The sequence below is a fragment of the Emydura macquarii genome, unplaced genomic scaffold (assembly GCF_026122565.2).
Source record: "Emydura macquarii macquarii isolate MOO-44397 ecotype Brisbane River unplaced genomic scaffold, CSIRO-AGI_Emac_v2 contig_2636, whole genome shotgun sequence".
Lineage (NCBI taxonomy): Eukaryota > Metazoa > Chordata > Testudines > Chelidae > Emydura > Emydura macquarii.
In genome coordinates, this window is record NW_027132773.1 from 11553660 (window position 1) to 11579100 (window position 25441).

Below are 25441 nucleotides of genomic sequence, written 5' to 3' on the forward strand. Positions count from 1 at the left end.
ACTCCCGTACCTGGCTTTAGGCCCGGGGCGCGCAGAGACGCGCGCGTCCTTGCCGAGCCGAGCCGAGCCGACTCAGAGCAGCGCAGCAGCGCCAGGCCGCCCCGGGATTTCCCGCGAGCGCGGAGAAGGCGGCCTGTAGCCCCGTGCCTGGGGCTGGAGCGGGCCTGCGGCCGCGGACGGGAACTCGCTGAGGCCGGGTGAGGAGGAAGGAAGCGAATTGGTCTGGGCGGGCCGCACCCCTAGCGCTAGGGCGGGGCGAGCGGGGCAGCCGCCCAGGGCGTAGACAGGGGGGCGGCGCAGGATCGGGCCCAGCGGCGTCCGGCCGTAGCCCCGGGTGCTCAGGGCTCAGGCCGGTGTCTGGCCGCGGCGCTAGGACCGCAGCGACCGGGCTCCGAGTGCCCGGGCTGGTGGGAATTGGAGAAGGGCCGCTGTGCTCTACCGTCAGCTGCACCAACCTACTGCCTGCGGGCCGGGTCCACGAGGCAGACCCAGGGCAGGTGGGGAGGGCAGGGGTTAGAGGAAAAGGCGGGGAGCAGACGGGGGAGGGCAGGGGTGCAGGCGGGGGAAAGGGGGGCGAGGGTGCAGGCGGGGGAGGGTAGCGGTTAGGGGAGCAGGAGGGATGCAGATGGGGGAAGGCAGGGCACTGGTGGGAGTGGACTGATACTTGCTGCATTTAACCTCCCTTGAGAGAATGCAGGTATCGATGGCTTGGTTGGGAAATTATGTAAAATTTTGCTCTGTGCAGGGCTGTTTATTTGTCTCAGACATTAGGGGGAAGTGCTGCCGCTGGACACCACGATTAACAGGCTCTTTCTTTGGTCAGGTGTAGGGCTGCTGTGGATTAACCCATTAGCCACACCTGGGTGAACGGAAATCTAGTGCAACAGATGTAATCAGGAAGAAGTAAGTGCAACAAGCATGGCTTGTTCTCTGTGTCATCCTTTTGCTGTCCTCCTCCTCCTCCTCCCTAGGCCACCCCCATTGGACTCTTTACTATGCTTCTCACTTAGACTGATTTTGTAAGCTCTGTGGAGCAGCAGTCCTGTCTTTTTTTTAATCTGCCCGTAAATACTCAGCACTTATATCACACCTTTCACTGGAAGCACTCCAAGCCCTTTACAAACATGCATGAGTGTAATTACAGAAGAGGAAACTGAGGCACAGAGCATTTAAGCCCAAGATTACATGGTGGGTCAGTGGCAGAGCCAGGAACTGAGCTCACCACTCCAATGGCCCGTCTGTTCAACCACACTATCTACTCCTGCAGCCCCCATGCATCGTAATAAACAAGTCACTAGGCGATGTCCCTCAGACCCCAGTCCCCCCTCCACTCACACTGGACACTGGTAGATTCATTAGTCCATGTTTGTAAATCACAGACTCTGGAGATTAAAAAGACTAGTTAGACTATCTAGTTCTTTTCCCTGCTAACATAGGATTGTGCCCACCTATGCATTTATTGCTGTTTGGTCCAGATGAATTTTAAATGTTCCAAGTAATAGGGCTTCTACTGCTTCCCTGAGGATATCTCACTGTGGACATAAAGAGGAATATTAAATAGTTCTGCAGCATCACATTACAGCTTATGAAAACACTAGCTGTTGGGTGAATTTATCTCCCATAGGGTAGGATCCACAAAGTAGATGCCTAAACTGTCCAATTCCAGATGGTGAGTGCCTGTTTCGGGATTGCTAAACTGAAATGTTGCCTCAGTGCTGCTTGGCTGTAGGTGCTTATCTCTGAAGATATGTCTGTGACCCGTCCGTGCCTAGGGTAGCCACCTGAAAATGCCAAGATCCAGGCAGGCTGCAAAAGGAGAGCAGATTCTCCCAACACTGGTGGGTGACACTGAAGTCAGACTTTCCTACCAGCCACAAACTGCTTCTGATTCCCCACACTGGTTATCAAGAAGCCAATATACAAATACACACAGCCCCCTTTAGTGCATTTCAGTCTCCGGCTCCCAATCAGCCACTAGGTCCGGTAAAGAGACCAGTTATTTAAAACTCTCTGCTCTTTACCAAAAAGGTTTCTCCTGACCCCAAAGGATCAGCCACAGTACCAGATCAATGTAAGTTTAGATCTTGCCCAAAATACCAAGCTGCCAGTCAATCCTTTAGTAACTAAAACTAAAGGTTTATTATAAAATAAAGAAACAAACTATGAGAGAAATGTTAAAGGATTAAAGCAATCCGATACATACAAATGATTTGAAAGTCCATATATATCAGGTTTCTAGGAGAATTGTGGAGTTAGCAGGCTTGTATAGTTCCTCTGGTATACATCCAGAACCTGGGTGGGTCTCAGTCCTTTGTTTCACAGCTTCTGTCGTAGATGAGTTGATCCAGAGGTAGATAGGTGGCCGAAGGACAGACTAAAGACTGGTGACTGAAGACAAAATGGATGTGGCGCAGCTGCCTTTTATGTCCTTTTGCTTTTGCCATGCTGCTTGTGGAATTTTACAGGAACAAAATGGAGTCCAGAGTCACATGAGTAAATCATGGTGACTCATCAGGTATCCCTGGCTTCTGCCCCTGACCCCTTATTCCTGTGAATCTCTTACTGGGCCATTAACCAGGCTGTCACTGCAGCCATCCTGTCTGGGATGTGACCCAGACACCGCAATTTGAAATACAGATATATCAAACGTATCCATAACTCTCATTACACATATAACACATGAACATAAACATTGTCGTCTTACTTAGCACATTATAGCCTTTCTAACAGTACCTGACATGGCATATCTCGCATGAATTACTATGATTTTGACATATTAATGTTAAACAACATAATGAATGCCCCCCTCCCCCCAGTCCAGCCAGCATAACACCCCCAACGTGAGATTGGTGTAGAAGGGAGTAATCAGAGCTCCTGAATACACCTCAAGGGCCCCCCTAATCCAGCCAGCGTCACGTCTACACTCTGGAGTGAAGATGATTTAGTTTAAAGTGACTTTCACCCACTGAGCTGCAGAATTCAGAGGAGTATGATCACACCACGCTCATTGCATCATGGGATTGTGTCCCCACCATCCGTGCTCTATGTCGACAATCAAAGTCGTGCATTGTGGGTAGCTATCCCACAGTGCGACTACCTGCAGGGGCATTTGGGAAAGTTGTCTTCCTCCCATGATGCAACATACTCTTCCCCCGTCATGTCCCAGTCCAAACAAACAGACGATCACCTTTTTGTGCCATTTTTTCAAACCCTTCACTCTCTGCCATGCGTACGCCATTGCCTGAGAGGAATGGAGCCCACTCAGCTCTGCGCTATTATTGTGAGCATCACAGACACCTCATGACTTGTTCTGCGGTATTAGCAGGGGCAAGACAGGAGCCGCAGCACTGAAAATTGTGTTGTTACAGAGGCTGCCTTGCTACAAGCCATAGAATGAAACAATTCTCATTTGCTGCAGGCTGTTGTGCACCATCTGCAGTCAGTGGAGCACCACTTCTGGTCCCGGGAAACAAGCAGTGACTGGTGGGATTGCATCATTATGGAGTCTTGGGATGATGAGCAGTGGCTGAGAACTTTTGAATGTGAAAGGCCACTTTCTTTGAACTTTGCAGAGAGCTGTCCCCAGCCCTGAAACCCAGGAATACTTGCTTGAGACCTGCTGTGACAGTGAAGAAGAGAGTGGCCATCGCTCTGTGGAAGCTAGCAATGCCAGACTGCTACCACTCAATTGGGAATCAATTTGGAGTTGGGAAATCCCCCGTGGGAGCAGCTGTGATATAAGTGTGCCGGGCCATAAATAGACTTCTGCTGAAAAAGTAGTGACTTTGGGAAACATGGAGGACATAGTGAAAGGCTTTTCCGCAAGAGGGTTCCCAAACTTGGGGGGTGGGGGAGGCATAGATTGCATGCACATCCCTATCTTAGCCCCGCGCTACCTTGCCACAGAGTACATAAATCAAAAGGGATGCTTCTCAATGATGTTGCAGGCCCTGGTGGATCACATGGGACACTTCACTGACATCAGTGTGGAGTGGTCTGGAAAGGTGAACGATGCTCAAATCTTTGGGAACTCAGGTCTGTTAAAAAAGATGCAGGTGGGCACTTTCTTCCCTGACCAAAAAAAATATTTGAGATGTTGAAATGCCAATACTGATCATGGAGGATCCTGTCTACCCCTTTTTCCCCTGGCTGATGAAGCCATACACTGGGCACCTGGACAGCGAGAAGGAACGTTTTAATAATAGGCTCAGCAAGTGCAGAATGGTGGTGGAATGTGCATTTGGACGTTTAAAGGGGCGCTGGAGAAGTCTGTTCAGTAGGTTAGACCTCAGTGAAAAAAACATCTCAATAGTTATCTCTGCCTGCTGTGTGCTCCATAATGTCTGAGAGACAAAGAGGGAGAAATTCCCTTTGGGTTGGGTTGTGGAGGCAGATAGGCTGCTGCAAATTTTAAGGAGCCGGATGTGACTGCAACGCTGAGAGCCAATCATGGAGCGCTACATCTTAGGGAGCATTGGAAAAACTGCTTCTGCAACGAGACACAACAGTAATGTGCTTCACTTATCTGTGTTGTGCTTTTGTTTCACATCTGTTGCTATTGGATGTTTTGTGATTCGTGTGGATACTAGTGAGACACAGTATGCCCAATTTACAGATTAATAAGGTTTAATGTGCAAGGTTTTTTATAACTATATTAGTTAAATATAAAGCTTAAAACTAACTACAATATATTATACTTACTAAGCTTGGAGGGCTAAGCAGTTATTTAGAAGGCTGTATATAGGAACGGCTTTCTTCAGGGGCCCCAACAGGGAGTCAGTGGAACCTGTGGTCTGACCGGCAGCACCTCCCGTGGAGTTAAGTGTTGATGGAGCGTGCTTTTTTGTTTAAATAGTGATTTTTTTAAAATATTTTTTTATAAATAGTTTTTATTTAATTATTTTTTATTTATTATTATATATGTTTGTTTATATTGGGTTTTTATTTTTAATTATATTTTATTTTTATTATAATAATTGGGGTTATTAAAACAACATTTGGTGATAAGGGGGGCGATGTAAAAGTATGCCCCTTGGCAATGAAACTGTACCCCCAGACATTCAAGGATAACTTGTTTCTATTACTGCTATTTATGTGTAGCTGCAAGCATACAGTATTTGTATTGTGTCTTGATATGTGCCATGGTATGCAGAAACTGAGATATTTACAAGGTTACTTAGTTGTTTATATTTATTTTTGCCAACTGGAAGATGTCATGCTATAGGGCTCAAAATAGCTAAGCAAGCAACTGAAGCTATGCTAGTCCTGTAGGACAGTAGTCAAGCAACTCAAATTGTACTGAGCCTCCAACAGCATCCTCTACCCATCCCCCACTGATCCCCCACTGATCCAGTTCCCTTCCCCTACTGATCCAGTCTCCCCACCCCACCTTTCCCTTCCCTTTATTCCCTTGTTATCGAATAAACAGCAATGAGTTGTAAAGCAGTACTTTTTTTATGGATGATCCTTCTCAGAGGAAGGAAAGGAAGATAATTGAACGTTCCGCATGCATTGTGTGAGGCCTGAGGAAGGACATAGAGCCCATTTTGGCTGTGCACACATGAAAGACTCGCACATGCCCACTCCTTAAAGGGGCCGTCACCTCTTTCTGCTCCCCTCAACTGGCAAGGAGTGCAGCATATACTGCACACTGATCAACCTCCTCCTAAACCGCTTGGGGTGGAGGCTAGGAAAGAATGTGTTAGCTCAGAGTTTTGCAGGGGCTGCAGAGGGAGTCTCTCCTGCCACTGAGCTTCCAGAAGCTCAACCAGATTCCTCAACATGTCTGACTGATCCCGCATTATACACAGCATCTTGTCTTACGTTGAACACTCATACTCCTGTGCTGCCTGTCTGTTGTCCGTGTCCATGTTCAGCCTGTCAGATAATGAAATCCTTCATGCTCTTAGCTCTGTGTCAGCAGCTGTGGAGGCATTCATTATCTCATCAAACATGTCATCCCAAGGGGTTTTTTTGCCCCGCCTTATCTGCAACAGTCACTCTGCAGGAGTATGAGATGGTTTGTTGAAGGCCTCGTTATCCACCTAAGTCCCTTCATGGATTCCACCCAAAGTACTTTACAAAAAGAGAGTAGCATCGTTATGTAAGTTTTATAGATGGAGAAACTAATGAGGCAGAGTGACTTGCTGCAGTATTTGGGACTGGGAGGCAGCTCTGATTGTGCCCAGTGCAGTAGACTCTATCAGTGCTCTTGCTGTGCCTTGTACCATTACTGGACAATTCTGCCATGGGAAATGTCCAGTATTAATTATTAGGGTGTCAGTGTTTCCACGTGCACTTCCTATCACACAGCCCTGCGCCTTTGCTGATGGAGAATCATGTCTTGCTCTTCTGACACTTAAACACTGTTCATTTGCTTTGGGACATGGCTTTATAATTTCATGGGAAAAACAAAACCATCCAAAGCCATGTCTTTTTGTTTTCCTTTCAGCCCCAGATCTCGTCGTCCTCTTGAATTGCAGGTTAAACACAGGTGGCTTAGATATGGGGGTGGGGATGTTAAATATGTATTTCTGACAATACAGTGAGGAAAATAACAGAGCCTGTGAAAGAGAAAGATACCTACTTTATCTGACACATATGTTAAAAAGATTGTTTATGCGCTGAGAGCTGGACTAGCCATAGCCTGATGTAGAGAATCACGTTTCATTTCAGTTCCTCGGGATGAAAAGGTGATGCTGGCTAATTGAACCTAGTCATTAAGACCACATTTAAAAACTCAGAGTCAATGTAATTTTGTTCTCCTCCCCGGCCTGTGGGTCTTTGTTTGTTGCTGTTAATCAGGAGACAGGGAAATTGATTTTACCATAAAACTTGCACTTTCTTTGCTGGAAGCAAACATTGATCTGATTTTGCCCGATGGAAGAGATTTTTATGCCTGCTGGACACGAGTATAGGAATGCCTCCCAGAAGGGAGCAGTTTAACACAGCTCCTGTGGGCTAGGGTGGGACAGGCAGATTACTGACAGAGTAAGAGTGGCCCCACTGGAGTCCAGCTAACAGTGGTGGATCCCATTCACTGGGACATGTGTTAGCAGGCAGGATTCTCTCTCTAGAAGCCACAGCCGGGCATGGATTTTAGTGGTGGGGAGGGTTAAGATCCAGAGAAGCATATTTGAAATCTTTGTAAAATAGATACTACAGCACTGGTCCCAAATGCTGTAGGGACTCCATTGTAAACTCCAGCCTTATAAATCACTATTGCAGAGCAGTGCAATATTGTTTTCTGTAAGGGTTCCTAACTCGTGATCTGCGGTTTACGGGGGAAGCTTGCCTTCTTTTCAATGTACACATTCTGGAGAGATGAACTAGTGGTTTGCACTTATAATGTCTTTCACTTCACCAGTGAATTATACCTCCCACCATCGCTCTGTAAGTATCATTTTCCCTCTTGTATAAGGGAACACTGAGGCACGCAAATGTACGATCTGCCTAATATCACAAAAGAGGTAAGTAGCAGAGTTGCAGGGCAGCTGCACAGGGCGTAAAGCAGCGGAGGTAGAAATATGAGAAAAACCTCCCCACAAATGGTAGGTGGTGCAAATATGCCCGCACAGGGCAAGGGGTGTGGCCCATCACTGATTGCTGCCCCCCATATGCACAGAGAAGGGGGTGGGGACAGGTTCGTTGGCTGCTGCCACTCTACATGTACAGGGCAGGGGGTGGGGCCAGGTTCACTGGCTCCTGATCCCATGGGGCGGCGAGCAGTATCCCTTGTGTTTAATGTTCTGTTTCAGCACGTCCTGCTAGTAGCGGGTGAGCTGCGATAACTCCTGGGAAAATTGCAGATTCCCTGGCCACCATGTAGTGACTGGTGCGGTCTCTTTCACAGGTGTGCGGCCTCAGGGCGGGGCCGGTGCCATGTCTGGTGTGCTGAGCACCCGGAGTGATCACATTGGTTTCCAGGGTAGCATAAAAACCTCTGCCAGTGACTTCATCGTGACAGAAATCGACATGCTTGGGCGGCTGCTTAGCGAGAGCGTGGCCAGGACTCTTCATGCACTCGGCGACGCGCCTGCGACCCCAAACAGCCGCTGCCCGCAGAGCCCCCATAGGCCAGAGCCTCTGGAGCTGCTTGGAGAAGACGAGCGTTGCCGGATGCTAGGCCCGTTTGACAGCCCCAGTCATGCTGCAGAGGAGGGTGTGTCACCGGCCAAAGGCAGGATAGAGCACGTGGCTGGAACTGCACCTGAAGGTGGACGCCATGAGGTGGGTACGTTGTACTCCTTGTTGGATGAGTCTGTGAATGAACTGCTGAGACAGTTTGCTTGTGACGTAAAAGATGGGTGGGACTCAGAACATGAACCAGCCGCTCATCCCGCCGAGTTCTCCCTAGGGCCAGTCCTTGACAAGAGGAATCGAGCCAATTTACACAGCGCTGTTAGACAGAAATTTCCTTTCTTAATGACTGTTACAAAGAATAACGAAATTATTGTCAAAGCAAACACTGATTACAAACAGCTCTCTCAACTGGTGTCTGAGGAGGAAGCACTTGATTTTTTTAAATTTTTAGATGCAAAACTGGAAAACTCTAAATTTTCTTTTAAGCCTGATGGGAATAAGGAGCACAGAAAGGCAGTCCACCATTTTATCAGTCAAAAGTTTGGAAAACTTGTAGAAACAAAGGCTTTTTCCGTGACAGACATTGGTGGTCAGCAAAATATAGCAATAATGGTACGGTTTCGGGAGAAGAGTTGGTCCAGGAAAAGATCGGCTGCTGATTGCCAGGAAAAACAAGATCTTTATACAGGTAAGTAATTAATAATGTTTTATCGTTTCCTTGGTTAATTTAATTGTCGTATAATAATTGTTTTTTTAAAAGGAGCATAGAGAACCTGATTCTCCTCTTGTTTATTCTGGCATAAATCAGAAGTAATTCTACTGAGGTCAGTGGAGTTAAATAAGCATAAAATTGGTGTGAGAGATGAATCGAGTTATAGCAGTGAATTAAATAAATAGTATAGTGGAAATGGTTGAAATACCTTTAATGCAACCTCTTTCCTTGGATACATTGCCTGCATTATAGTTTTCTCATTTTAAAATAACTGAAGAATTCTGGGTTTTCAGATAGGTGTTCCTAAGCTTTTAGATATTAAAGCTCCACTATTAATTGGAAAGGTTATTTCTCTCATTTTTATAATAAGGCCAGATTTGATTTCTAATTTCATTTTTTAAAAGTTAGTTTTTGATACGCAGAATGATGTTGCTGTTAGAAGAGTGGTTTGTAGAGCCAATATTAAATTCGTAAGCCATCTTAGAAATGTTAAGTATGTCTCTTTATTTTAATTGCTTTGTTTGATCGTTTCTATATGAAGATGAAGAGATATACACCTTATGAGCACTGAAAATGCTGTTGCTTTTGTGGCCAGCTGTGGTTTTTGGGAGCTGTAGTTTGAGCATCAATTGTCATCTATATCTTTCTCTTTCAATACAAAAACATTTTTTTCCTTTTCCTATAATTTAGTTTTGAGAACAATTGATTCTGTGTTCTTACCAAATCCCATCCTGTTCTAATTTTAAAGAATCGCTGCCAGTGCATTAGTGATGGCAGAGTTCCCTATATAATTTGGAATGTTGGATTTCTAATAATTTTGAGGTGTTTGTTGCAGGTTTTATCCTTCGAAAAGAAAATCTGGAAACACTAGAGGCAATTAGCTATTTGTCTTCTGAACTTGGTGTGCTTCCTTCAGACTTCAGTTACACAGGCATCAAAGACAAAAAGGCCATCACCTACCAAGCTATGGTTGTGAAAAAAGTGACTCCTGAGAGGTAGTAAATACTTGGTTCTCCACATACAGCAGTTTCATCATTGGAGTAGGTTAATAAATGTGAAAGCACCTTTTGGTACCAGTCTTATTATACTGGGCCATTTCCTCCTATGTTAAAGCCTACTTAGAGCAGTTATTTTGTGAATTAATGCTTTATTATTAGGGAATGTCAGGTTTGACACTGGATTAGCCTTGGACTTTAAGAAAAAAATATGTATATATTTTCTTATTCTTGCTTGTTGCAGAATACTGTCCCTGTCCTTTCTAATGCTCTAGTGAATTAATCAGGGTGCAGCATCTGGGAGACACTGAATGGCAAAATCTACTTCTTGTGTTATCAAAAGAAGTTGCACTGGGGGAAAGGAGGGTGTCTTCCTTAGGGGACATCCCATCGCTCAGCGCATGAGAACCAGGTCAAGTTGCTCTCTCCTCTACTTCCCGGCATTGTCTTTCAGGGCAGCACAGCACTTGCCTGATGTAAATATCTTGATGGAGAGGGTGCAACTTGCAATACCATTAACCCCTCTGTCCCTAACTCTTAATATCTCTCTATGTGAAGTGAAGAAAAGGAACCGCAACTATAACCCAGCATGGAGAAAAGAGCCATAGTCACTGATGTGCCACCCCTTGTAGCCTCAAGGAATGAAGAGTAGAAGGTGCATGTCACCTGAAGAGGTGACCAACCGTGTTGTGCAGCCCTTTCTTCTCAGAGACTGTGAATGACACTCCGGCACTTCTTGGATCAGGAGTGGGGAAGGCATGTGGGTAGATGCCCCACGAGATAGTGATAGTTTTTCCCTATAAGGGTTCTCTCCAGTATTAAGTTGTGTCTCTGAAACAGCAGGTTCTTTTCCATGAGTGTGGGCATAGACAACAGAAGGCTTTAGCCCCAGAAATTTGAGGATTGCATTAATAAATAAAGGAGATACTGAGTTTGGAACAGAAGATCATTTATCTCACATTAGTAAAAGTGAACAAATTTAATTGTGGTACAAAACTACTTATTAAAGCAATATTCAATAGCTGTTTTATTATTAATTCTAGCCCCTTTCTACCCCAGATAAAACATGTTGTCTGTGACCCTGCTAAAGGGGGCAAGTTAGGTAGTGGCTCCTCTTCACCATGCTCAGCAGAGAGTCAAATGATCTTGATATATTATAGGGAGTGAGCAGAGCTCTAACTTGTGAGATTTAGCACATCCATCAAGATATATCAGGCAAGTTTTGCTAGGGAATAGGACAGCCAGGGAATAGGAGAGAGCTCATAAGAGGGGAACCATGATTCTGACTCTAACAGACACCCTTCATCTCCAGGCCTGAGTTTAACATGATGAGGTAAGATAGTCTGTTGAGGAGGATGACAGGTTTTCCTTTCTAGCCCTTTTTGTCCTTTGGTGAGCAGAACCCACTGCAATGGGTTTTTGCTATTTGCAGTGTTGTGGCTACTGCATTTAGATTCTTCTGTGGTGTCATAAGGTGGAACAGAATCTTCTCCGTGTCACAAGTAAGAAAGAGGAAACCAAAGAAGAACCTTGTTTTTCTTTTTTTAAAGAAGGAAATATTTTAACTTTAAAAGAGAGAAAAAAGATTGGTCTTTTGTATAGATTGACCTTCCCTAATAACAGAAATCTGAAATTAAAATATCACTTTAATAATACATCTATCTTGGAACTTTGTAGCAAACTTAAACTTCAGGAGCTGGGTTGCTGAATAAATACCAGGAACACCAAGGATTTAGAAATGCATGGTCTTTTTTCCTTTAGGTACGACAAGTACATCCCTTTTTTGTGGTCTTAGTTTGATCCTGCAAATAATTGCTTCCAAACATGCTGCTTACTATCACAAGTAGCACTGGTGGGACTTCAGCAGTAAACATTGCACTTGGTAATAAGTTTATGCAGGATTGTCATCTAAGTCATCATTAATAAGCTAATTTTTAATTGCAACTCAATTGAAAATGATCATCCTTGTATTCAAAGTATTAATTTGATACTTCAGAAATATTTTAAAAATACATTTGGTTGATTTGTGTTTATACCCTTTATTGGACCTTCATCACAATGGAGTAACTTGAATATCTTAGAAACATTCTCAATGTTGACTGTATTGAATTTTTAATTCTCATTCTCATTGTTCTGATCGCTAAAAATCGGTTTTTCACCAAGAATAAAGGCCATACTATAGCAGTCTATAAAACACAATTACTCTTCTGGTCAATCTTATAAAAGCAAACTCAGAGTGTTGATTCTATCCTTGGGTGTACATGCACATGCTTGTAATTGGAAACACAACTGACAGTTCAAATATTTGGCCTTTTATATAGCTTCTTAATCTTTCAGTTCTTACACACATGTAACACTCATTCAAGTCGAGAGAAGTTTTGTGTGTATAAGAGCTGCAGGATTGAGCTTTAATTTTAAGGAACATTTTTATAATCTAGTTTAGTATATTGGTAAATGTAGATTTTCCAGACATGGCAAGCTGGTACTGTTTATGCATATTTGCTTATAGATTTAAATATCAATGGAAAATTTTGCTAATGTATTATTTATTTAGTTTTTAAGACCAGTAGGAACAGAATTTTACTACTGATAAATACTGCAGTTAGTATCAGAATCAGACCCTTAATAACCTGTATGCCACCTTCCCATATTGCAAAGCCAATTTCTTTGTGGCTCAGGACTAAGACCACAACAAAATTGACCGCAAAAAGAAGGAGGCGGGAGGTAGATTATTAAGGGCTTGATCCTGCATACTTTTACTATAGAGCTAACAGAACTGAATATACTCCTTTTTCTTACTCATATCATTTACCTGGAGAGTGTGGCAAAACCAAACAAAGGAAAACCTTATTTAATAGTGTTGTTTGCGCATTATTTAGAATTTACTTTTGTCCTAATTTTGGCTATTTGTTTCTTTCTTACCTCCATATTTCCAAAATGAGAAGTACAATAAGATTATAAATTTAGAATGTATAAGGAAAGATTGTCTGTCTGCAACACGTTATGAATTTTTTCGTCTGTTGTATCTTTTTCCAGTATATAAGAGTAGTAGTTCTCAGACTTGTCTCTTGGCCACCAGGGAGCACTTACTGAGGGTCTGCAGAGTTCTGTTTGGTTACGTGATGCTGGCTCCTTCTCCTTGTTTCCGGCTACCAGAGTGCATGAAAGAAACTATAAATACTACTAAATTTTAGTAATAGTAGGGTTTCTTTAAATTACTTTTCCTATGAAAGGAACTGCAGTAGTCACCACAAAGATGGCATTCAGTCACGAATGGGAGGGAAGATGGTCCATGTGGTGATGAATTGGAGGGAGGTAGTTCATCAGACAATCTCTTTATTAAAACATAGTTCATGTTATGAAAAATTTGAAACCCCCTATATAGCATTAAATCCCCCTGATAATTTTTCATTGATAGACTGTTCCGTTAAACAAATTGTATTAACTTCTTAGCGTCATTTGATAAGAGGTTAATTTCTAGATCATAAACTCTTTTAAATGCTCAGTCAGTAAGCACGACTGACTTATTTCAAGTAAGATAAAGGGAAAACCTTTGAATGACAAGTATTTTTGAACCATAGTTTTGCATGTAATTAATGCTGAGGCAAACAAAGTATTTGTCAAGGAAACTTTTTTCCAGCTGGAATGTCTTACGAACGGGTCTTCACAAAAATCCCAATTTATCATTTGTGTAGGTTGAAAGAAATTGGAAGCAAAATTGAAAAAAGAGGAATGAAAGTGTATAACATCCATTCAGTGTGCCAGCACCTTAGACTCGGTCAGCTGAAAGGAAACCACTTTGATATAATTGTGAGAAATCTAAAACGTCAGAGCAATGACTCTTCTGCGGATCTGAAAGAGAGAATATGTGAAGCAATTGAGAGTGTTAAGGTAAAAAGAGATGCCATGATTTAATTTTCAACAAGAAAATATTTTTGCCTCATCTAGAAATCATGCTGCTTTTTTAGAACAAGATGGTTCTCATGCTACCTCTTCCCTGTAATCTCTACTCAGCTCTGGCAACTTCTCACTTGTTTTTGACGCTGTGTGCCCTTTGATGGCTAATCTGTGTGGCTCAACAAACCAGGAACATAGCAACTTTCCAAAAATGGAGGACAGTTAATGAGTTAATTCTGTGCCACAGCTTTCTGGTCCCAGAGTATTACAGGATAACGATGGGGAATGTGACAGATATATATGAACCAGATCTGCTGAGGCCTACGGCTGGCCTTGATAGAGATAAATTGTATCTTCAGAAAGGTGATGCTCTTGACTTCTGACAGGAAGAAAAGGTAGAGTAATACCTGCCAACCAATTATAGACTTTGGCTGCAGTAGCAAAAATGCAGCGACTTTTCATGGGTATGGGATGGGATAAATAACTATACAAATACCAGCAGTAGAAGGAAAAAAGTGATGAAAATTTGATGGAGCCCTTTATAGATGCTTTCCTGCCATTGACCAAGAGCTCTAAGTTGCTGGGGAAAGTAGACGGTTAGGAATAGGGGAAACCTAACATCTTACTTAGAAATGATTTATTTTATATCCATTTCTTTTTCCATCCCTCATTCTTTCTAAATAAAGGTCAAAATGCCTTCCCTCCCCCACAATGATTAAGCCAGTAATTAAAGAGCAAACAGAAACACCCTGTCTCAAAAGAGTAATTACACTGTAGAAAATTATTGAAAGCTTCTCTTATGTATTTTTGAGAGGTAAATGTCCTTAAATTGTTTCACATTCATCCTGCTCTACGTATATGTATTAATTTCCAGAAAATTAAACCGTCATTGGGTCACGGGACCATGACCGCACTGGCTCAGTTTTACTCACTCAGGTAGTGGCCAGAAAAAACGTTAGGAAATTCTGCTCTCCATTCATCAGTAATGCAATGACTGTTGGGCTTTACTAGAGTGATAGCTTCACGGATGGAGTCCTCCTGTGAAATAAGACGAGTGTTTAAAAATACCCAGCATCCATTATTATTTATTAATTGTATGTTTGTTTTGATGAGGCTATTGCTTAGTTTTTTACACTGTTCTCACTCAGGCAAAACTCCTGTTGACTTCAGTGGGAACTTTGCCTGAGTAAATATTTCTGGAGTTGGCTCATGGAAAATACTCAACTACTGTGACATGATCTTTAGTAGGGTTCATCGTAAAGTGATTATTCATATATATATATGGAGAAAGTCTGATTTGTGTTGTTTTTATGCTTGTTTATTCAGTTTGCATGAGAGGAGGGATGGTCTCATAGTTAAAACAGAGGAGGGGGACTCAGGAGATCTGGCTTCTATTCCTAGCTACACCCTGTGTGTCTTTGGTTAAATCTGATTTTCAAACTTGTTGAGTAACCTGCAGCACCCAGTGATCTCATCTGGAGCCATGATGCTTAACACTTCTGAAAAGCAGGGCCTTTATGGCTCTGTTTTATGGATCAGTTTTCTCATCTGTAAAATGGGGATATTCAAAGGGGTGTAATTAAGCTTATTTCATTAACATTTACAAAGAGCTGTATACTGATAAGTGTCAAGTTTATCATTTTACTGTATGTTCTGATTGTAATAATGTTCTGAAACAAAATTTACATTTGCCATATTAGGCCCAGATTTTTAAAGATATTCAGGCATTGCTCTGTTTACCATTGCAAGGCGTAAGGCGCAGATCCTCAATGGAATTTCAGTGCTTAATTCCTATTGGAATCCTTTAAGGATCTGTGCCTTATAGAAGCCTTATCTGTGCCTTATAGAAAGTTAATGGGACATGGCTGTCTAAGTTACTTAGTCCTCCCTACATCAAGCAGAACAACAGTGAATACCTTTAAAAATGTGGGCCTTACTGTTTTAATGAATATTTCATATTTTCATGTTTTAACCAGTTGATTTCTTTCTGATTGGAGACAAAAGGTTTTGTAAACTACTATGGGCCTCAGCGATTTGGGCATGGACAGAATATTCAGACAGATCAAATTGGACTGGCTTTGCTGAATGAAGAAATGGTATTGTTCATTTTATAATCCAAATGACTGGTGTACTTTTTTCCCTGGCTACAATTGGCGTGTCTGAGTCAAACATTGGAGGTTACCGTCCTACTGAACAGTGATCTCATGTGTGACATTAGCAGTGTGAGTGCTGCTGGGGGAGACTGCAAAAGCAGCTCCCACCGTGATTTAACAATGTTCTCACAATCATGAACGGTTTAACATTTAAACAAAATGTTTAATTTTAAAATGAAGTTTAAATGTTATTTATTTTAAATAGAGTGGAAAGTGGCTTTCAGTGTTTTTGTGGGGCTGTCACACTCCAATTGTCATAAATAATGTAACTTTACATAAAGATGTCTGCTTTCAATACTGGGCTAAGAACAATTTAAATCAAAACCCCCTTTTTCCACAGTTTATTCAAGATGACAGTCTTTTTAACTTGTGAATATTCAGACTGTTGGGCTGAGTACACTGGGAGCAATTTTTTTCTTAACATTTTGCAAGAATATTAAGTAGGACTAGATCTAAAACCTAAGCTCTCTAAGATCACAGTAGCTGTATCTGCTTTATCCCTTCGTTACCATCTTTCAACTAGTCTTCTTTACACATAAGTTGTTCTTTCCAAGCCAAGTTGAATTAATTTCTCAAATAATATTTCATGAGATGTAGGTTCTGATGCTCCTCTGTCATGTAACTTGTGTGGTAGTTTGCACAGGTAAATAATCATATGAGGTGCGAGTCAGTTACGAATGAAGTCCATGGTTTGAGATGCTGTTGTTGAACTAGATATATAAGGTCTGATTCTCCTCTTCATTTACTCTGATATAAATCTTAGAAATTTAATAAAAGTCAATATAGTTACACCTGTGTGCAAAGAGAATCAAGCCCTTAGATCCCATAGGTGCTGTACACCAAAATAACTTAGTCTATGCAAAAATTTGAATTCAGGCAAGGTAGAAATTAACATTACCAATTTATGATTGCTGCAGATAAGATATTTAACAACTGCCAATCTTAATTCTGATAACATTCTGATTGTAAAATTATTTGATTAAAATATATACATTTAGAGAAACTTTTTACAAAAAATGCTGAAGCATATGCTCTGCTGCACTGCCTGGTGCAGAGGGGGACAAGTAAGCAGGAGAATAGATGCTAATGCCTGAAACTGACAGGTGAGGTGAACAGCAACTAGGGCTTTATATACACTAGCATAATACATAGCTCCCCTGGTAGTGAAACAATGGAAGCTGTAGTACAGACCAATCTCGGGTATTTCTCTCACCGTATCATCTAACCTTGTCTAGATGCAGCTTAGGCATATGATTGTCCTCTCTCTGTGTGAGGGTGTGTAAGCCCCGCTAGGTGAACATTGCACTGTTAGGCCTCTGCAAGCTTTGTTTGAGGGGAGCAAGGTAGAACCAGGGTGCTGTTGCTTTAAGCAACGTGCTCAGCTTGAAATCTGGAAGATTTCCATCTGGAAACTTATAGAAAAAGTAATACTCCCTGCATCATTAACTTCTCCTTTTCAAGTTTTAAAGGCTGTTCCCTGCCCTTCTATTTGACAGCAACCCCCTCCTTTTTTCCAAGGGGAGAATACAGTAGGCACTCTGACTTCACACTCGTGATATTTTGGGATTTTCGTTTATGGGAGGAGGGAATTTGAGCCATCGTGCTTAAGAAATGGTCAAAGTTTTGAGATGCTATATAGTATCCTACCACAGAACTGACATACTGTTGTCTTTTTCATCAAACATGTAGTTGCATGAAAACACAGGAACCTAATGCATGTTGTTTTTTAAAGGTTAAAGCTGTGAAGTTATTTTTCACACCAGAAGATACAGATGATCCTGTAAACCAGGCAAAGAGATATTTTCTTCAAAGTGGTAAATTCCACATTTAAAATGTTTTTGCAGTTATTTAGAACATGTGTTTTTGGGAGCTGAGGGTTTTGCTGTTTACTGCCTGAATTTCTTCACTTCTTCTGGTGTAAATCAGTAATAATTCCATAGAAATCAATGGAATTATACTGGTGGAAGTGGTAGAAAAATCAGGCTCTGGGAGTTTGCCTTAATAAGAATTGAGGAAGAGCCAAGCAAAGACTCCAGGATTTGGCCCTATACATTTTGCATTGAAGCCATTTTTAGATAATTTATTTACTTTACATTTTCAACAAGTAAAGACAGTGAATTTTAGCAATTGGTTTAAATTTAATATGAGTTTCTAATAATTCTATTGTCACTTAAAATGATTCTTAATAGTAATATTTTTTCATACTATTTCTGCTTTTTCCAGTGGCTGATGTTTTCTTTTATGTAAACTCCATAATGCTATAAATCACTCCATGCTTCTTAAGAGCATTGGAATTTTGCGCCTCAAAATGTTCTGAGTTTGATTCTCCTCTGCCTTGCACCTTGTGTAATCATTGACCCCTTGAAAGTGAGTGTAAAATGCTACCATCTCCCAAGCAGAGGGCAGTGAAGAATCTTCATTTCTGGTGGAGGCTTTATAATTGCATGGTGGAAAAGATATGAGAAGTTCCTAAAGGTTGTGTTTTTCTTTTGCCCTCCACTTCTCTTCTTTTGAATGATCATATTCTCTTTGCCTGGGAATTTTAAAGAAGTGTACAAAAGTTGGGAGCCATTGGGCAATTTAAAATGAATGAGAGTTGTGTGCCAAACTCTCTTTTAAGTGCTTTGAAAATTGCAGGCTTTGTTTACAATTTTGGCCATTACGTCTGTGTAGTTGACTTTCAACTCTGCATCTCTGTCCACTGTCTCTTTAACTGGCCTACCTCCTGTCTTGAGTTCCATTCTTCACTGACACATGTTTTCAAAGATTAATATCTGTCTTCCAAGTAAAACACTCTGTTTGTCACATGTCTCTTTCTGCTGTCATTCTTCAGACCTTAACTTTTCTCCCAGAGTCAGAAATCTTGAAGTCACTCTTGACCCCGAATCTCCCATGTCTCTAAGTCCAGTTATTGCTGTCTATTGCCAGAACAGCTAGGGTATGTGGCTTTGGGAGTTACAAATATTCTTTATTTCACAGCAGAGATCCTTGGAGTCCTTCTGTACTATAGCTTTTTGTATGATGCATGAAAAGATATTGACATGGCCTCTGAAAACAGCTGCTTATCTTTTCCCAAAGCAAGAAATAAAAGGCTACACAAGTGACTTCTCACCAAAGAGAAAATCTGGATAAAATTATAAAGGAAAGAAGGAAATATGAACCCAAAGGGGTACATTCTTATCCAAGTTGAGGCTCAGACTCCCTTTTGGCAAGTGCAATTTGTACCTACAAAATAAAACAAGCATATTTTTTTCTACAAAATTTGTGCCCTCAAATGACTTAGTGCTTATGTTGCTTTGACAAATCAGAGTACTTAGTTATGCAAGTGCTAATACTGGTGTGGATTGTGGGTGCCTCCATCTTCTAACAATGTAGGCCTAAGTTTGAATACCTCATGGTTTTTTATAGGAATGCATTTCTCTTTCACATGTTACATATGTGTTGTAAGAACCCCCTCCTAACAATGATGTGATGATATGCTTTTATTTCTAAGGAAGTAGAAACTCTTTGGAATGAAATGATGAACATATTAAAGCCAGTTTAATTTGTATTTAGTATAATTTACAGAAAATGGAATTAACTAGCGTAGGTTACAAGGCATATAAGATGAAATTTATCTGACATGAGAAGTTGAAGGCAGGGAATAATTTAAAAAAAAAACGTGTAAACATATGAGTCTGACATCCTTTTCCTTACCTGATTTAATTTATCCTTTTATTTTAAGTTTATTATTTTCCAACAGACTAAGATTGAAAAGCAAATGATTATTCCAATGTTTATTTCTGTTTATTTCAGATGATGCAAAGGGAACCCTAGCAATGTTGCCCGAATTTAAAGTAAGAGAGAGAATGCTGCTTCGTGCCTTGAATCGCTATGGTGTAAACCATGAGGGTTGTATACGAGGATGGCTCAGCATTCCTCATTCCATGCGTATATTCTATGTTCATGCATACTGCAGTAAAATTTGGAATGAAGCTGCATCTTTTAGGTTTATGATCTATGGTTCAAAAGTAGTGGAGGGTGATCTGGTCCTCTCTGAAGAACATGGTGATGAAAATTCTCCTCTGAGTGATAGAGTGAGTAAGAGTTTACAAATATTTCTTGTAAAAGTTAGATTAAGTAGCTTAAGGTATAAGAGTTCTGCTTTTTATGTTTAGATAAACATTCTAACTCATTTATGCTACTTTTACTACTTCATTCAGATACATCTTACCTTTGGCTAATATGGAAAGAGTGGCTTAGCACGCTCTCAGCTCCCCACAAATAGGGATAGATGCTGTATACACTATAAAAGTTCTTTTCCATCCTGACTGTTCAGGGTATTCATGGCAAGAGTAGGTGTTTGTAGGGACCTGGACTTGCCCTGAATGGTTACACATGCATTACGCTTCTTGGCTATTTTCTGTTGCAGCCTTCTGTGGATCTGGTCATGGAGGACCTAAAAGGCAGCCGTTTTCCCCCTATGCATTAGTGTCAGTTGGAATTTTTGTACTATTTTAATGATGTACATAATGGCATGTACATAACCAGACTGTCACCCAAATTGTTTAGTTGAAGAGTGAATTTCTTGTAGATATTTCTGTGAACCAGAGCACTGTAAATAACCGTCAGAGCTCTAAAATAGAAGCTTCCTATTCTCATTGTGATTTTGCCAAAATGTTATAAAAAAGAGTGAGTTTAATAAACTGAATAGATCCAATCCAATGGAAAGCTGAGGTATCAGATTTAATATTAAGCAATGACATTTAATGGAATAATATTCACATTTAGCAGAAGAACCAGTCTTCTAGCATGAAATTACATTGGCACCATGAACTTGAGATTCACAAGCATGTAGAACTATAATGGAAGGTTCATACATCAGCAGTATTTAGCATTAGTAAATGTTTACTGCAAGACCTTGTACTAATGAAATGATTACTTTGTGTCAAACACTTCTTATTTTTTATTGAGTGAAACACAATTTCTCCTTGGAGTGGTCAGACAGCCTTAGAATTCTTGATTTTAAGAGCGGCTTAGAATAATACAAATATACGGTTGGTTCATTATATATTTTTTCTACTGTTTGTCAAGCAATAAGTATTTTTTTAAATATTTTATACCAGGTTCACGTAGTAACAGCTCCAGAAGAGTCAGCTAACATATATGCAATACACCAAGTAAGTTTGTTTGAAAAATCATGTTTCAGGAGTTTGAGTTAATTAAGATAAGTTTTTGTTTTAAAAATAGATCTGATTAACTTACAGATGCAGTTTTATTTCTTTTCATAGAGCACCCTTATGGAAAATGGACATAGAAATTAATCTGGACTCTCATAAAATTCAGAGATGAAAGTCTTCACTTGTGTATTGAACATAAGAGCAATGTTATCTTGTTGGATATGCTTTTTTATGTTGTTACTGTCAGTTGAGTGTTAGAAAACTATTAATTCTAGTTTCCTTGAAAACATAATTTTATTTTTATCTCCCAGCGCTAGAGGAAGCATTCAAGAATATTTGAAGGTCAGGGTATGAAAAGACTGAAGATATGAGGATTTGGAGACTTACAAAGAAAACTAACATATTCTTTATTTCTATACCACTCAGAACAATGCAGGAAACAATCACTTTAGTGCAGTGTTTCTTAACCTGGGGTTTTAGAGGGGTCGCAAGTGCAGAGCTGGTATTGGGGGTGGCAAGAAAGGCAATTGCCTGGAGCCACAGGGGCGCCATGAAACTAAGTTACATGCCTCAGCCCCGTGGGGGTGGGACTCAGGCTTCAGGGGTACAGTAGTTTGGAAAGGTTAAGAACCACTGCTTTAGTGTGTTTGTAGTCTATTAGAGTACTGGCATTTTGACTGGCTTCTGTGCCTTTCAGTTTAAGCCCCAGATAACGGTCTTCCATAGTCTTGTTTAGGCTTGTATGGTATGGAAGCAAGGTGGCTTCTTTGCAGAATCAGGCCCTAAAGCATAAAGGAATTAAATTATTTTAAAGGGGAAAGTTGTGGTTTTATTTTAAACACATTTGTGGCTCACATATATTTTCTCTTTTTCCTTAAGGTTGTTCTTCCAATGGTTGGACACAGTATCAAGTATCCCTGTAATGAAGTTGGGCAGTGGTACCATGAAAGGCTTGCCAAGGATGGGCTGCAGACATGCAAGTTCAGGGTGTCTGCATTACAGCTGAACACACCTGGATGCTATAGACACATTTTGAAATATATTCACAATCTGTCATATCATTTCTTGGAAGACAATGAAAAGGGAATCAAAACTGAAGAAGACAGTCACCTAAATGAATCAAAAGCGTCTCTTCTTTTGTCATTTGACCTCGATCATTCATGTTATGCAACTGTTTGTCTTACGGAAATAATGAAATGTGACCTTTAAAATGTTCATGGTAAAAAAGTTACAGGAATAATATAATAAATGGAGTTATTTTACATATGTTGCTCGTAAAATAGGGTAAGGAATTTTGTTCACCATGTACAGTGTAAAATTGAAAGGCAGGAAGTTCAGAGAGAATTAATGAATAACTTTGGGTTTTAGTACTTTGTTTTTAAAACTAAATTTATAGTCCTGGCTACATTGGAGCCAAACAGTACTAAACTATATATAATGTCATACTTACAAGATTGGACTTACAGGAGCCAAGAGCTGCAGGCCTGGCTTTTAACCAGTGATATTTGCACATGCTTTACACCAAGTAACCAAAGCTAAATTCTGAAAAAGGGGGAATGTGGTGAATGGACATTTCCTCCTTGTCTTTACTATTAGCATCTTAAGGGCTGGTTATATAGTTGGTGCTGTACAACACACATTGTGACAGCTTCTGCCCCAACAAGTTTACACTCTAGTAATATCTGTCTATTAGGAAAGCTGCCGTACCATAGTGAAAATTCAGACCTGTTGAAACCTTGCTGAATAAGAGGGCCCATTCAGCTGCATTTGTTTTTGCTATGTACGTGAACCCAGAACTGAAAGGAGATGTGTCTTGAGTAATAGTACTGAGTCATCCTGCTGATTGCAAGACACCTCTTCAAGCTCATAGCACATTTGTCTATCAGTCATTCCCGTCCTGAGGAATTCAAGGAAAACACAGGCACAAAATAAAAATCTATGTGAATGGATACTTCAAGACTCAGGAGCAAGTATGCCGTTAATACACTTACAGAGGAGTGTTAATTTTTTTATATCCTGATTTCAGGCAGTGTACTTGTGCAGTGAGCAAGTTTGTCCAGCAACAAGCTTAAGGTTGTGTGGAAATCTTGCAGTCATTGTCACTGGAACCTTGCAGTTATCACTGTTAAAAGCTATTTATTTTATAAAATTCTTCTGTGAAAGAAGTTTGTGAAAAGATTATTTTGGCATGGAAGGGCAGAAAATTGATTAATACACTAAGAAGCAAAACTGTCACAAGTTTTGAGTTGCATGTGCACTGTACAGTGCACTGTAGATGGCACTGTGACTTAAAAATAACCAGTGGAAAAGAACTACTTTGGCCATTTTTGAAAGAAAGGATACGTAAATTACAACTGCTTCAGTTTTCTCACCTTCTGATAAACAAGACATTGATTTGCTTCTATCTGTGACCCTAGTTCTGTAATCCTTGCCCAGTCCTTAGCAAGGCGGATATCCCAGGGTTAATTCATCACTTCTTTATACTCATCTGACAGAGTTGTAATTCCAGGGATTTCAATGGAGGTGTAAAAATGGTCATCTAGAATGAAGGATCAGGTCCCAATTGTCTTCAGTGAAATTTTGCCTTTGTAAGGCATAAGTAAGTATTGCAGGATTTGACACTGAAGTTTCAGGTGGGAAATGAGATATTACTGGCATAAGAGCTTGTGTTGTTGTATGCTAAATAAACTATTATGACTATTGCAATGTATCTCTTTTAATGCATATCATCATATTAAGCTAGAACCTAAGTGAAAACAACTCAAGTAAAGATTCAACAAATCACTTGAGAAATTAATCCTAAACATATTTTTCTACAGTATATCTACTTCAGCCTTCACTAGATTAGCTGAATTATATTGCTTATCAGAGGGAATGATTAGAGTTAAAGAATTTCTATTAAGAACAGACTGTTGCTTTTACTGCTGGGCTCAAAATACTTTTGAGGGTCATCAGTTTTTACTGGCATCAACACAACAAATGAAATGTAAATGTGCAAACTTGTTGTGTATGTTAATAGCCGATGCTTGATTTGAAGGGACACATAAAAGGTCAGATTAAAAGATTGTAAAAATGTTCAGAAAATGGTGTTAATGGAGTTAATCTATAGTAATTTTAGGCTCATTTGTTAGTACTACTTTCTGAGGATTGAAAGGGCTAATCTTCTAAACAAATCATTCTTTCAGCAACTCTGAGCAGAAAGAGCTAATTTGCTAATGTCCATGAATATAATACCTATAATAGAAGTGTTCTATTTGGAAAAGTCAAGGCAATCATTAAATTGTTTGTATATACAATGATCTTCTGCCTGCATAGTTTTATATTAAAAAAAAAAAAAAAAGTCAAAAATATTTCAATGTAAAAAAAAAAATATGCAAACAAATAATTCTTCCATATAGCCTTCGGGTTCAATGCTCCAACTCTTACTTATGTAAAAACTACTGACTTTAATGAGAGTTTTGCCTGAGGGAGGGGATGTAGTATTGAACTCTTAAAGCATCATTCTGTGTAAGCACAAGAGCTGTAGCAGTACAATAAAAAGATAATCACTGTGCACAGATTTGATTTTTAAGAAGGAAAGATCAAAGAGCTGATTACCTCTCGACTTGATGCTTTGTACTTCTATTGGTACTCACTCTTCCTTGATAAGCCTTGTAGGCATTTTGCTAATACTAGTGAAGTCAGAGCTCTGAATTTTTTTCTAACAAAAGAGGTTTTAATCTTAGTGGCATGTTCATTTTTCTGGTCATTGATGATAAATGTGCATTTTTAATGAGGAAAATTCAAATTTTCTTGGTGTACTAGTTAATTTCATTGCCCAAATTGGACAAATATCTTATTAATGTTAATCAGAATGTGCAGAACTTTCAGAGTGAAATTGATTTATGTTACATTGACATCACCAAATGCTTTTTTATATGATGTGTATTTCTGTCCTTCAGAAGCCAGGCAGATATGTGATTTTTGAGTCAGATCCTCAGTTGCTATAAACCTGCATAGCTCTGTGGACTTCCATACTGACTTCAGTTTATTGCAGCTGAAGATCTGGCCTCTTGTATTCAACTAATAAGCCCAGTCCTACATTTCTTGTGCTTAGAACTCCCACAGAAACCAGCAACAGAAGCACAATAGTCCAAATCAAAGGATGATTTGAACTTTTTTTACGTCGTTTTCAAATCAAAGCTATAGTTGCAAAGCACTTAGAAGTCAAAGGGAGCTTGAGGAGTTCCAGGAAGGCAGAATCAGATCCAGACTTTTGTTTCCAGCTTCTGAAGACAGGCCTCGCCACTAATGCTGTGCAAAAACAGAATTCAATTCTTGTAGCATGTTTTAATCATGTTTTAATTTTCATAGTAGTTATGGCATCTGTCCAGAAAATGGGTATATTTAGTCAAATCTTAGGAATGAGTTATTTCACTTACATTTATCTGTATTTAATAAAAT

At 40.2% G+C, this 25441-nt stretch overlaps 2 protein-coding genes across 3 annotated transcripts in view; one reads left to right on the forward strand and one right to left on the reverse strand.

The window, feature by feature from the left end:
* The window catches only part of IRAK4 (interleukin 1 receptor associated kinase 4), a 30340-nt gene extending 30195 nt beyond the window's left edge, over nucleotides 1-145 (reverse strand). The window contains exon 1 of the mRNA XM_067564176.1: nucleotides 11-145. The gene's annotated coding sequence lies outside the window, so the exon portion shown is untranslated. The remainder of the gene's footprint in view (nucleotides 1-10) is intronic.
* Nucleotides 80-25441, forward strand: PUS7L (pseudouridine synthase 7 like). Of its 2 annotated transcripts, XM_067564174.1 has the most exons (10): nucleotides 80-197; nucleotides 824-903; nucleotides 7853-8770; nucleotides 9630-9789; nucleotides 13485-13680; nucleotides 15684-15782; nucleotides 17572-17653; nucleotides 19635-19915; nucleotides 20945-20998; nucleotides 21878-25441. In XM_067564174.1, the coding sequence occupies exons 3-10, from the start codon at nucleotides 7882-7884 to the stop codon at nucleotides 22205-22207; spliced, it is 2091 nt and encodes a 696-aa protein (XP_067420275.1). In that variant the 5' UTR covers nucleotides 80-197; nucleotides 824-903; nucleotides 7853-7881; the 3' UTR covers nucleotides 22208-25441. The 2 variants fall into 2 exon arrangements, with proteins under 2 accessions (XP_067420275.1, XP_067420276.1); XM_067564175.1 differs by lacking the exons at nucleotides 80-197; nucleotides 824-903 and having other exon boundaries at nucleotides 8130-8229; nucleotides 8663-8770.